This window comes from Oncorhynchus nerka, linkage group LG28 (assembly GCF_034236695.1).
Source record: "Oncorhynchus nerka isolate Pitt River linkage group LG28, Oner_Uvic_2.0, whole genome shotgun sequence".
Lineage (NCBI taxonomy): Eukaryota > Metazoa > Chordata > Actinopteri > Salmoniformes > Salmonidae > Oncorhynchus > Oncorhynchus nerka.
In genome coordinates, this window is record NC_088423.1 from 20,169,642 (window position 1) to 20,183,723 (window position 14,082).

Below are 14,082 nucleotides of genomic sequence, written 5' to 3' on the forward strand. Positions count from 1 at the left end.
CCCCTGCCACGTGTGTCGAGCGTCGGAGCAGGTATAATAGGATTCCGATATTGTCCTTTTGCCTGTTTGATGGCTAGGCGGAGGTCGTAGCGATACGTCACAATATTCATTTAAAGTGTATTATGATTTACATTAAATGAAACTTGGAAGTTCCCCATTTGAATGCACTCATATGCTGGCATAATCAATAAACAAAGACATAAGCTATATTTGTAATACATCACTCTAAAATATTGGAAACACAGAAAATGCCCTGGAAGAACTTCGCTTTATTGGATGGTACCACAAGCAACATGAGAATAATAAAAGCTCCTCAAACTTTGTATGATTTTTTAAAATTTCTAAGATAACTAATATTTACTATTATTAATAAAAATAAGTGACAATTAATCTAATCTAAAAATGTTTTTGATAAACTTAGTGTTATTTATTATACAAACTGGCTATATGGATTCAATCCATTTCACTATCAATTTCTAGTACTTTGGTTTGTAGGCCTTGGTATGCTACATGAGAAACAGAATGGCTATAAGCACCTGGACAGGGTGACCATGTCAGATGTGATGAATGGCAAAGACCCCTTGGAGGTAAATGCCTGGCATATAATATCACCAAGAGAAATATTATTTAAAACATAGCTAAGTTTGAAAGACATATTGATCTTGAATAAATACTGTTCAAAATGTTTCTAAAAGCTATCAAACAGATATCGTCTACTATCCATGTATCCCATACACTGCAGACATGATGGGGTGGGTTGGTTCTCCCTTGACATTGCGTATTATGCGATATGAGTGTGGTGCTTTAAGAGGGCAGTGCTTGGCTTACATGGTGTCCACCATACCACTGCATGTACGGAGAGGGATTTCTCCCAAAGTGTGCACTCATGCACTCCTCCACATGCATGAAGGGAAGTGAACAAGTGACCTGAAGGGAAGTGAACAAGTGACCTGAAGGGAAGTGAACAAGTGACCTGAAGGGAAGTGAACAAGTGACCTGAAGGGAAGTGAACAAGTGCACACTCAGAGCAGAAGGATAGAGAATTGGGACGCATAGAAAGAGTGGAGGTGGTCATTTCTTTGTAGCTATGAGGGTCTGGTAGAGCGGCTTCACCACGATGTGTAGATGGAGGGAACCATCGACCAGGTACTCAGATGTCTTACGGTGCAGATCGGCTTCCACCAGGAAATCACCAGTCTCCTCGGTGCTCTGGTGGAAATTATAAACATGTCTCACCACCATCTTTCCCTGCTTCCTCGTCATCACCACCACCGTCTTCTGGAAGCTCACCCCGGCAAACTCTGCACTCGACGTAGCGGGAGTAATAATGATGCGCAGGCGGCCTCCGTCAACACGTGTCGGCTGTGTGGAACCCTGTTCGGAGTACATTGGCCTCATGCTGAGGGGCAACCAACGGGGCGAGAACAGGGAGTTCCAGGTCACCCTCTTGTTGGCATCATGGCCGCTGGGGCCCAGCTGCGTCTGGAAGCTGGTGCTGCGGTCGTCCCTCATGGGGTTGTTAATGACCCAAGGACTCCCCCAGGCAGGGGAGAGGTAGTTCCTGGGCATGAAGAGACTGCAGTTCACATCAAAGTACTTGGCCATGTGGAGGGGGGAGGAGGAGTGGAACTGGTAGGACTGGTAGAGGAGGTCCCGGACCGACTCTTGGTAGCGGGCCAGAACAGGAGACTGGGTCTGCAGGCGAAAGAGCTCCAGAGGGGGCATCATGGCATAACGGACGGCTCTCAGAGCGTTCTCGGCCGTTAGAGCATCCGGTTTGTTCTGGTTGATCCAGGCCTCCAGTGCCGTGAAGAGCTCCATTTCACTCTGCAATTAAAAGTCACATTTTTAAAACATTATTGTTCCCACAGGCCGGGGAAATTAATTTTGCAGACAGTATTACATTAGACACAAATATAATCGGAAAGTATTCAGACCCTTTGCTATGAGACTCAAAATTGAGCTCAGGTGCATCCTGTTTCCATTGTTCATCCTTGATATGTTTCTACAACTAGATTGGAGTCCACCTGTGGTAAAATCAATTGATTGGACACGATTTGGAAAGTCACACACCTCTCTATATAAGGTCACACAGTTTACAGTGCATGTTAGAGCAAAAATCAAGCCATAAGGTCGAAGGAATTGTCCGTAGAGCTCCGAGACAGGATTGTCTCGAGGAACAGATCTGAGGAAGAGTACCAAAAAATGTCTGAAGCATTGAAGGTCCCCAAGAACACAGTGGCCTCCATCATTCTTAAATGGAAGAAGTTTGGAACCTCCTAGAGCTGGCCACCCGGCCAAACTGAGTAATCAGGGGAGAAGGGCCTTGGTCAGGGAGGTGACCAAGAACCTGATTGTCACTCTGACAGAGCTCCAGAGTTCCTCTGTGGAGATGGGAGAATCTTCCAGAAGGACAACCATCTCTGCAGCACTCCACCAATCAGGCCTTTATGGTAGAGTGGCCAGACGGAAACCACTCCTCAGTAAAAGGCACATGACAGCCCACTTGGACCTAAAGACTCTCAGACCATGAGAAACAAGATGAAACAAAGATTGACCTATTTGGCCTGAATGCCAAGCGTCACATCTGGAGGAAACCTTCCACCATCCCTACGGTGAAGCATGGTGGGGGCAGCATCATGCTGTGGGGATGTTTTTCAGCAGCAGGGACTAGGAGTCTAGTCAGGATTAAGAGAAAGTTGAACGGAGCAAAGAACAGGACAAGAACCCTAAGCACATAGCCAAGACAACGCAGGAGTTTCTTTGGGACAAGTCTCTGAATGTCCTTGAGTGTCCCAGCCAGAGCCCAGACTTGAACCCAATTGAACATCTCTGGAGAGACTTGAAAATAGCTGCACTCCCCATCCAACCTGACAGTGCTTCAGAGGATCTGCAGAGAAGAATGGGAGAAACTGCCCAAATACAGGTGTGCCAAGCTTGTAGCATCATACTCAAGAAGACTTGAGCCTGTAATCACTGCCAAAGGTGCTTCAACAAAGTACTGAATACTTATTTATCTCAGATTTGTTTTATATAAATTTGCCATCATTTCTAAAAACCTTTTTTTTCTTGTAATTATTGGGTAGATTAATGAGGAAAACACCAATTTAATACATTTTAGAATAAGGCTGTAACGTAACAAAATGCGGAAAAAGTCAAGGGGTCTGAATACATTCTGAATGGGCTATACTCAGCCTTGTCTCAGGATGGTAAGTTGGTGGTTGAAGATATCCCTCTAGTGGTGTGGGGGCTGTGCTTTGGCAAAGTGGGTGGGGTTATATCCTTCCTGTTTGGCCCTGTCCGGGGGTGTCCTCGGATGGGGCCACAGTGTCTCCTGACCCCTCCTGTCTCAGCCTCCAGTATTTATGCTGCAGTAGTTTATGTGTCGGGGGGCTGGGGTCAGTTTGTTATATCTGGAGTACTTCTCCTGTCCTATTCGGTGTCCTGTGTGAATCTAAGAGTGCGTTCTCTAATTCTCTCCTTCTCTCTTTCTTTCTTTCTCTCTCTCGGAGGACCTGAGCCCTAGGACCATGCCCCAGGACTACCTGACATGATGACTCCTTGCTGTCCCCAGTCCACCTGGCCATGCTGCTGTTCCAGTTTCAACTGACCTGAGCCCTAGGACCATGCCCCAGGACTACCTGACATGATGACTCCTTGCTGTCCCCAGTCCACCTGGCCATGCTGCTGCTCCAGTTTCAACTGTTCTGCCTTATTATTATTCGACCATGCTGGTCATTTATGAACATTTGAACATCTTGGCCATGTTCTGTTATAATCTCCACCCGGCACAGCCAGAAGAGGACTGGCCACCCCACATAGCCTGGTTCCTCTCTAGGTTTCTTCCTAGGTTTTGGCCTTTCTAGGGAGTTTTTCCTAGCCACCGTGCTTCTACACCTGCATTGCTTGCTGTTTGGGGTTTTAGGCTGGGTTTCTGTACAGCACTTTGAGATATCAGCTGATGTACGAAGGGCTATATAAATAAATTTGATTTGATTTGATTTGAATGTACTGTAGACCATTCTCAAGACCAATTCTTTGCCTCAACTCATTGCCTAAAGCTTGCAGATATATTTTCATTATTTTTTATGGAGTCAGATAAACATTTTAATAGGTTAATTGCTTATTCTTATTACGAGTCGTGTGATGTGAGATATTTATAATATAATATAAACTTTATATGCACATGTAAAAAATGACTGCCCACTACATAAGCTAATTTAGCTTTGCACTTATGTTGTCATTTGATGAAAATGAAGCTATTTTCTGCCGAATGTGTTGCACTAATGTATTTTGTGTGAAGGGAAACTATAGTTGCACATCCCTGATCACTCTATTGAAGAAAAATAACACTGTTGACTCAATGGTTAAAACACAGATTTTTTCTTGGCCTGCATTTTGAAAATGCGACCCCGTTTTGCTATTACGGCCCCTGGTCATAACAGAGCAAGCAGTAAAGATTCATATGACAGTAATTTTTGCTTTGTATCATCTACAGATGAAAGGCCAAAATGTCATAAATATGCAGATTTTCATTAATTATTTTTCAAGTATGCGTTAAGAAAGGACTATTCAATGGATTACATTTCGTGAAAATCGCCCAAATGATGGTATTTGTTCTTGTCTGAGTTTTGTGAGGAATGACTCTCAAACAGATCTGAGATCAAGGCGTACCTGCAGGATGAGGTCTGAGCGCTGCAGCAGGGTCATGAGCAGGTCGTTGCTGACATGCGTCCACTCCCCACTCTGCAGCACAGAGGACAGGTTCCAGGACAGATACTGCAGACAGCTGTCCCGCAGGGCCACGTCTCCAGTCTGCAGGGCGTACTGGTACCTGCAATGTTGTCAACAAAAAGTCCAGACCATGTTTCCATGATATCAACCGATGCACTTAGGTAATAGTACCTGCAATGGTGTCAACAAATAGTCCAGTCCATGCTTTCATGTTACCAACTGATGCATTTACGTACTTGTACCTGGAATAGTGAAAACAATTATTTAAGTCAAGTATATGTTTTACAAGTTGAACTAGTTGTTAATAAATGCAATCTTTATTGTAAAGACTAATGTATGGATGTCATAATGAAAATACAGGTCTCCCTTGTGAAAGACGTCTTCTGACCCCAATGGGACTTGGTTAAATAATGGGACCTGGTTAAATAAACATTAAATAAATAAACGGTACAGTACCATTCCACCACGTGTCCAGAAGGGGAGTTGCTGGCCAGGTTCTGGGTCATGTACTGGGTGACCCCCTGCTGAAGGCCCTGGACGCGGTACTTAGTGGCCAGCTTGTGTAGAGAGGTGGCCTGCTCCAGACACAGGGAGATCTCTCCACAATACAGGTACCTGGATAGAGAGAGTGAGAAGGGGGAGATTAATAGATATTCAACAACTCTTAGTTGGACAATGGAACAACAAATATACTGTATACTGAACAAAAATGTAAACACAACATGTAAAGTGTTGGTCTCATGTTTCATGAGTTGAAATAAAAGATCCCAGAAATGTTCCATACGCACAAAAAGCTTATTTCTCTCAAATGCTCTGCACCCATTTGTTTACATCCCTGTTAGTGAGCATTTCTCCTTTGCCAAGATAACCCATCCACCTGACAGGTGTGGCATATCAAGAAGCTGATTAAACAGCATTATCATTACACAGCTGCACTTTATTCTGGGGACAATAAAAGGCTACTCTAAAATGTGCCGTTTTGTCACACAACACAATGTCACAGATGTCTCAAGTTTTTAGGGAGCGTGCATTTGGCATGTTGATTGTAGCAATGTCCACCAGAGCTGTTGCCAAAGAATGCAATGTTAATTTCTCTACCATAAGCCGTCTGCAACGTCGTTGTAGAGAATTTGGCAGTATGTCCAACTGGCCTCAGAACAGCAAATCACGTTTAACCACACGAGCCCAGGACCTCCACATCCGGAGACCAGCCACCCGGACAGCTAATGAAACTGATGAGTATTTCTGTCTCTAATAAAGCCCTTTTGTGAGGAAAAACAAATTCTGAGTGAGTGGGCCTATACCCTCCCAGGCCCATCCATGGCTGCGACCCTGCCCAGTCATTTGAAATGAACAGATTAGGGCCTAATGAATGTATTTCAATTGACTGATTTCCTTTATATATGAAGTGTAACTTAGTAAATCTGTTGAAATTATTGCATGTTGCGTTTTTTATTTTTTTATTTAACCTTTATTTAACCAGGAAGGGCTCATTTAGATTTAAAATCTCTTTTTCAAGAGCGTCCTGGCCAAAATAGGCAGCACCAAGTCATTACAAAAATTACAGACAAACAACCTGAAAAACTACAAGTAATCTAGTAAAAACCATAAAATTCACAAGAGTATAACAAAATCAAAAACAGCAAATTAAAAACATTGACAGGTCAGGGAATCAGTCTCAATCATTCATCAATGATTTAAAAATACCAATCGGGACAAGTTCTTCCAGTTGAAATTTTTGTTCAGTATATTATGTTAAAACCAAGGAGAGGAAAACAACGATAGGGATACACAGGAAAATCCTTCCATAATACTAGCAGAGAAGGATAGAGAGCAAGAAGAGCAGGGGGTCAGAGGTCAGTCTCTCAGAAGAAACTTGGTTAGGGATAAATACTGTTTACGATTGCACTTGATGCTGTCTATATCATAACTGAACTGACAACTGAAACAGTACCTGTAACACACACACACAGGTAACATACACAGTCTTTGATCATCTAACATTCATGTAAAGTTTTACTTGTGTTTGAAGCCAGCACTTTCAGCCAGAGGATTTTGAAAAGGAACTGAAGTCTCAACTCATTGTCACGTCATAGCTAGCGAACTACATTTGTTTATTTATCTAAACTAAAATCTATCTAGCTAGCTTTCATAATACGCTGGCTAGACATTCCGAAGCATATCAATGTAATTAGCAAGCTGCTATCTGGCGATGTGAATTGTAACTTTGCAAGCTAACATTAGCTTCGTTAGGTTACGTTAACTAAGCGCTAGCTTGTTAAATAACTACTGTAGAGGCTAATGTGAGTATATGTGTTATATTTAGAGTCTGATCCCATCAATATCTGCAGCGGCCTCAACATCAAGCTCAGCACCAGGAAATAGTGTGTCACCTTATAAAATCTTACTAAAATCTACTAAATCTTTCAATGACTCCATGATGAGCAAATAAATATACTGGAGCTAGACGTAAACATGGTCCGTGTCTTGTTGTCATAGTTGCTGTGTTTACAAGTAGGCTACAACTTCTACTGTAGTTTTCTCTGTATTATGGAGGCTTAGTTGATTGTTCAGGCGAAGTCTACATTTGAGAAAATTAGGTATTAGTAAGGAGGGGATGGTGTGGGCGACTGAATGGTGTCTGTTGGGTGGTGGGTATTGTGTGTGAAGGTTAATATGCATGATCTATTGACACAAAGAAGAAAAAAATCACCAATACACTAAACTCTCTACCAGACAAGTATTTCTCAACCTTTTCACACCTTTGCAGTCAGTTCGTTGGCATGGGGGAGAGGGGTTGTTAGTATACTCTTCTAGCCTTTTCACTATATTGTTGGCAGTGCTTGTCTACTCAACAGCACAACTGTAGGTGCTCATATACAATAATACACAACTAGACTCTACAAGTCAGGCCCCCCTCAAACTTTTCACATCTTTGCTAAAAGCCGATCTCAATGCTCCATCATTGACTCATTGAGTGTAACAAAACGCATACCAGTCTACTGTGCCCTTTTTTGTTTACAGACTAACATGGTTTATTGTATCCTCATGATCAGTCTTCATGACTTTCCAGGAGACTTGCAGTACAAACAAATATTTTGCAAGTGGTTGAAGCAGAAGATGGTGAAGAATGTGGACAACAGGCTTGTCCACCTGGCTGTGGAGTGCAGAAAGGACCAGGCGGTTGTCTACAAGGAGCCAGAGTCACAGCCCCCGAAACGCAACATCCCTGCCAACATCGCCACAGCGCCAAAGCCGGCTAAACCAGCTGCAATTACCGAACACAAGAAGAGGTTCACCAGTTGAAGAACATTCTGGAACCTGCCTGGAACATTCAACCAACATAACATCCATATTCGGTTAGACTGACGTTATAGTATAATATCCACTGAACAAAAATATAAATGAAACATGCAACAATTTCTAAGATTTCAGTCAATTGAAATAAATTCATAATCTATGGATTTCACATGACTGGGAATACAGATATGCATTTGTTGGTCACGGATACTGTAAAAAGAGGTAGGGGTGTGGATCAGAAAACCAGTCAGTATCTGGTGTGATCACCATTTGCCTCATGCAGCGCAAACATCTCCTTTGCATAGAGTTGATCAGGCTGTTGATTGTGGCCTGTTGCATGTTGTCCCAGTCCTCTACAATGTCGGTGCGAAGTTGTTGGATATTGGCAGAACCTGGAACACGCTGTTGATCCACAGCATCCTAAACATGCTCAATGAGTGACATGTCTGTTGAGTATGCAGGCATGGAAGAACTGGGGCATTTTCAGCTTCAAGGAATTGTGTACAGATCCTTGGGACATGGGGCTGTGCATTATCATGCTGAAACATGAGGTGATGGCGGTGGATGAATGGCATGACAATGGGCCTCAGGTTCTCTTCACGGTATCTCTGTGCATTCAAATTGCAATCGATAAGAAGCATTTGTGTTAATTGTCCGTAGCTTATGCCTACCAATACCATAACCCCTCTGCCTCCATTGGGCACTGTTTACAACGTTGACATCAGCAAACCTCTTGCCCCCATGACGCTATACACGCTGTCAGTCATCTACCTGGTACAGATGAGCACGTTTCTCCAACGTGCCAGTGGCAATCGAAGGTGAGCATTTGCCACTGAAGTCGGTTATGACACTGAACTGCAGTCAGGTCAAGACCCTATTGAGGACGACGAGCACACAGATGAGCTTCCCTGAGACGGTTTCTGACCGTTTGTGCAGAAATTCTTCGTTGTGCAAACCCACAGTTTCATCAGCTGTCTGGGTGGCTGTTCTCAGATGATCCCTTAGGTGAAGAAGTTGGATGTGGAGGTACTGGGCTGGCGTGGTTGGAGGCAGGTTATGGTAGAGAAATTAACATTAAATTCAGCTCTGCAGCTCTGCTGGAGAATGCCTAGTATGCTCAAAACTGCGTTGTGGTATAGATATTGCTAGCTGTTGTACATATCTACAGTGCATTTGGAAAGTATTCAAATCCTGTGACTTTTATCCACATTTTGTTAGGTTACAGTCTTATAAATGTATTAAATCGTTCCCCCCCCCCCTCTCTCATCAATCTACACACAATACCCCATTATGACAAAGCAAAAACAGTTTTTTAGAAATTTGGGGAAATTATTATATTTTTTATACGGAAATATTACATTTACATAAGTATTCAGACCATTTACTCAGTACTTTGTTGAAGCACCTTTGGCAGCGTTTATAGCCTCAAGTCTTCTTCGTTATGATGCTACAAGCTTGGCATACCTGTATTTGGGGAGTTTCTCCATTCTTCTTTGCAGATCCTCTCAAGCTCTGTCAGGATGGATGGGGAGCGTTGCTGCACAGCTATTTTCAGGTCTCTCCAGAGATGTTCGATCGGGTTCACTCAAAGACATTCAGAGACTTGTTCCAAAGCCACTCCTGCATTGTCTTAGCTGTGTGTTTAGGGTCATTGTCCTGTTGGAAGATGACCCCCCCCTTCTAAGGTCCTGTGCACTCTGGAGTAGGTTTTCACCAATTATCTTTCTGTACTCTGCTTCGTTCATCTTTCCCTCGATCCTGACTAGTCTCGCAGTCCCTGCCTCTGAGAAACATCCCCACAGCATGATGCTGCCACCACCATGCTTCACCGTAGGGATGGTGCCAGGTTTCCTCCAGACGTGACGCTTGGCATTCAGGCCAAAGGGTTCAACTTTAGTTTAATCAGACCAGAGAATCTTGTTTCTCAGGGTCTGAAAGTCCTTTGGGTGACTTTTGGAAATCTCCAAGTGGGCTGTCATGTGCCTTTTACTAAAGAGTGGCTTCCGTCTGGCCACTCCACCATAAAGGCCTGATTGATTGAGTGCTGCAGAGAAGGTTGTCCTTCTGGAAGGTTCTTCCATCCCCCCATTTTCCACCTAAGTTTGTGGGATCTTGTTTTTGCACAGTAGCTGTATAGCCCTGCAGAACTTTATGTTCGTTTATCTTTTGTTGTTTTTTAGTGTTTATTTTAAATAAAGAAGATGTACACTTTCCACACTGCGCTTTGGTCTCATTCCGACGATGGACGTAACAGCCACTATGTTCTTGGGGACCTTCAATGCTGCAGAAATGTTTTAAGGTGGACTCCAATCAAGTTGTCGAACCTTTTCAAGGATGATCAATGGGAACAGGAGGCACCTGAGCTCAATTTCGAGTCTCATAGCAAAGGGTCTGAATACTTATGTAAACAAGGTATTTTAGTTTTTATTACTTAGAAATTTGCAAACATTTCTAGAAACCTGTTTTCGATTTGTCATTATGGTGTAGAGTGTGTAGATTGATGAGTAAAATGTTTTAATTTTAACGTAATAAAATGTGGAAAAAGTATACTTTTCGAATGCACTGTATATAATGGTGTTTTCTATTATTTATTTTTTTACAAGTGTACTGACAAGTAGCTAAATATAGTCAACATGTTTTAATAAAACAGTCCATTTGTGTGTCACTATAGGAAATAAGTAAACATTGCTTGTATTCAAGACAGTTAATTTGCTCTGACCAGGTAATCAAATGGATATCCGGACTATTTGCACTGAGCCTGAGTAACCGGTTCCCCAGCACATTGACTCTGTACCATTACCACCTGTATATAGCCTCGCTACTGTTATTTTCACTGTAATTTTACAGTTTTTTTTATTTCTTTACTTATCTATTGTTTACCTAATACCTATTTTCTCTTAAAAATTGCACAGTTGGTTAGGGCTTGTAAGTAAGCATTTCACTGTAACGTCTACACTTGTTGTATTCGGCACACGTGACAAATAAACTTTGATTTGATTAGAAATAAATAGGGCTGTATCTTCCTATTTAAAAAGAACATTTAACTGTCACGTTCTGACCTTAGTTCCTTTGTTTTGTCTTTGTTTTAGTATGGTCAGGATAGGGCGTGAGTTGGGGTGGGCAGTCTATGTTTGTTTTTCTAGGTTGGTTTTTGAGTTTGGCCTGGTATGGTTCTCAATCAGAGGTAGGTGTTGTTAGTTGTCTCTGATTGAGAATCATACTTAGGTAGCCTTTTTACACCTGTGTTTCGTGGGTGTTTATTTTCTGTTTTTATGTGTCATCACTAGACAGGACTGTTTTGTTTGTTCGTTCTTCCTAGTTGTTATTTTGTTTAGTGTTCAGTTTTGATTATATTAAAAATCATGAACACTTACCACGCTGCACCTTGGTCCTCACCTTCTTCCACCGACGACGGCCGTTACAGAAACACCCACCAACTAAGGACCAAGCAGCGTGGTATCAGTCAGCAGCGAGATCTGGACTATATCACAACTTGGGACGAGATAGACAGGTGGTCGGTCGATCCAGGGAGAGTGCCGGAGCCCGCCTGGGATTCTCTGGAACAGTGTGAGGAGGGATACCGGCGAATGGAGTTAGCACGGCAGCGCGGCTGGAAGCCCGAGAGGCAGCCCCAAAAATGTATTGGGGGGTGGCACACGGGGAGTGTGGCGAAGTCAGGTAGGAGACCTGCGCTAACTCACCGTGCTTACCGTGGAGAGAGAGGGAGCTGGCAGGCACCTTGTTATGCCGTGAGGCGCACGGTGTCCCCGGTACGCAGGCATAGCCCGGTGCGTTATCACCGCAGTACCTCATATCGGACGGGCTAGGTTGGGCATCGAGCCAGGTGCCATGAAGCCGGCTCTTCGCATCTGGTCTCCAGATACATAAAGCTGGTACATGGCACCAGCTTTATGCATGGTGTCCCCGGTTCGCCAGCACAGCCCAGTGCGGGCTATTCCACCTTGCCGCATTGGCCTGGCTACGGGGAGCATTCAACCAGGTAAGGTTAGGCAGGCTCGGTGCTCGAGACCTCCAGTGTGCCTTCACGGTCCGGTCTATCCGGTGCCACCTCCACGCACCAGCCCTCCGGTGGCAGCCCCCGCTCCAGGCTGTCTCTCCGTCTCCTCCCTACAGGTGCTCCCACCTGTACAGCACTGCCAGAGCCTTCATCCTGCCCAGCGCTGCCAGAGCCACCAGTCTGTCCTGAGCTGGCAGAGTCTCCCGTCTGTCCTGAGCTGCCAGAGCCGCCAGTTTGTCCTGAGCTGCCAGAGCCGCCAGTCTATCCTGAGCTGCCAGAGCCGCCAGTCTGTCCTGAGCTGCCAGAGCCGCCAGTCAGCCAGGAGCTGCCAGAGCCGTCAGTCAGCCAGGAGCTGCCAGAGCCGTCAGTCAGCCAGGAGCTGCCAGAGCCGTCAGTAAGCCAGGAGCTGCCGGAGTCTCCCGCCTGTCCGGTGCTGCCGGAATCTCCCGCCTGTCCGGTGCTGCCGGAATCTCCCATCCGTCTGGTGCTGCCGGAATCTCCCGTCCGTCTGGTGCTGCCGGAATCTCCCATCCGTCCGGTGCTGCCGGAATCTCTCGTCCATTCGGGACCCGTGGCTTGGGTCTCCAGTCCGAGGTCGGCGGCGAGGGGCGCAGTGTTAAAGAGGCCACGGAGGCGGGTAGAGAGGCGGAGAAGGACTATGGTGGAGTGGGGTCCACGTCCTGCGCAAGAGCCGCCACCGCGGACAGACACCCACCCAGACCCTCCCCGATAGGTTTAGGTTTTGCGGCCGGAGTCCGCACCTTTGGGGGGTGGGTACTGTCACGTTCTGACCTTAGTTCCTTTGTTTTGTCTTTGTTTTAGTATGGTCAGGGCGTGAGTTGGGGTGGGCAGTCTATGTTTGTTTTCTAGGTTGGTTTTTGAGTTTGGCCTGGTATGGTTCTCAATCAGAGGCAGGTGTCGTTAGTTGTCTCTGATTGAGAATCATACTTAGGTAGCCTTTTTCCACCTGTGTTTCGTGGGTGTTTATTTTCAGTTTTGTGTGTCCTCACTAGACAGGACTGTTTAGTTTGTTCGTTCTTCCTAGTTGTTATTTTGTTTAGTGTTCAGTTTTGATTATATTAAAAATCATGAACACTTACCACGCTGCACCTTGGTCCTCACCTTCTTCCACCGACGATGGCCATTACATTAACATTTCGACGTCCAGCTCTTCTTGGTAGGAGGAATCATCAGATTCATAATAATTCTTTAGCAATCTTTGAGGATAGTCAGTGACATCGTGACATCACAGTAACATTGCACCTGTAAACTAGTTCCGTCCCAAAAGACTGCCTTCGAGGGTGGGAACAAGGAAGTTTGGCTCCTGTCAGGTTGTAGTCTTTACAAAGCCGGGGAAAATGAGTCAACCAAGATATCCTGCAATGGCCTGGCAGCAGTGGCGACCGGTCATTCAAGGAAGGTTTTGAGCCTAAACTGTTTAGCTAAAAACCTATCAAAAGATTGGACACACCTACTAATTAATGGGTTTTTCTTTCTTTTTTCAAATGTTCTACATTGTTGAATAATAACGTGAACATCACAACTATGAAATAACACATGGAATCATGTAGTAACCAAAAAAGTGTAAAACAAATCAAAATATATTTTATACAGTTGAAGTCGGAAGTTTGCATACACTTAGGTTGGAGTCATTAAAACTAGTTTTTCAACCACTCCACAAATTTCTTGTTAGCAAACTATAGTTTTGGAAAGTTGGTTAGAACATCTACTTTGTGCATGACACAAGTCATTTTTCCAACACTTGTTTACAGACAGATTATTTCACTGTATCACAATTCCAGTGGGTCAGAAGTTTACATACACTAAGTTGACTGTGCCTTTACAGCTTGCAGTAAATGATGTCATGGCTTTAGAAGCTTCTGGCTAATTGACATCATTTGAGTTAATTGGAGGTGTACCTGTGGATGTACTTCAAGGCCTGCCTTAAAACTCAGTGCCTCTTTGCTTGACAAAAATGGGAAAATCTAAAGAAATCAGCCAAGACCTCAGAAGAAATTGTAGATCTCCAC

The 14,082-nt window shown here is 44.2% G+C and overlaps 1 protein-coding gene across 1 annotated transcript in view; it reads right to left on the reverse strand.

Annotated features, from left to right (window-relative positions):
* Positions 1-251: 251 nt before the first annotated feature.
* btbd17a (BTB (POZ) domain containing 17a) overlaps positions 252-14,082 on the reverse strand; it is a 30,396-nt gene continuing 16,565 nt past the window's right edge. Inside the window, exons 4-6 of the mRNA XM_029640101.2 lie at positions 5,191-5,349; positions 4,675-4,834; positions 252-1,827 (exon numbers count right to left, since the gene is read on the reverse strand). Coding sequence (XP_029495961.1) covers positions 1,072-1,827; positions 4,675-4,834; positions 5,191-5,349 — 1,075 coding nt within the window. The 3' untranslated portion in view covers positions 252-1,071. The remainder of the gene's footprint in view (positions 1,828-4,674; positions 4,835-5,190; positions 5,350-14,082) is intronic.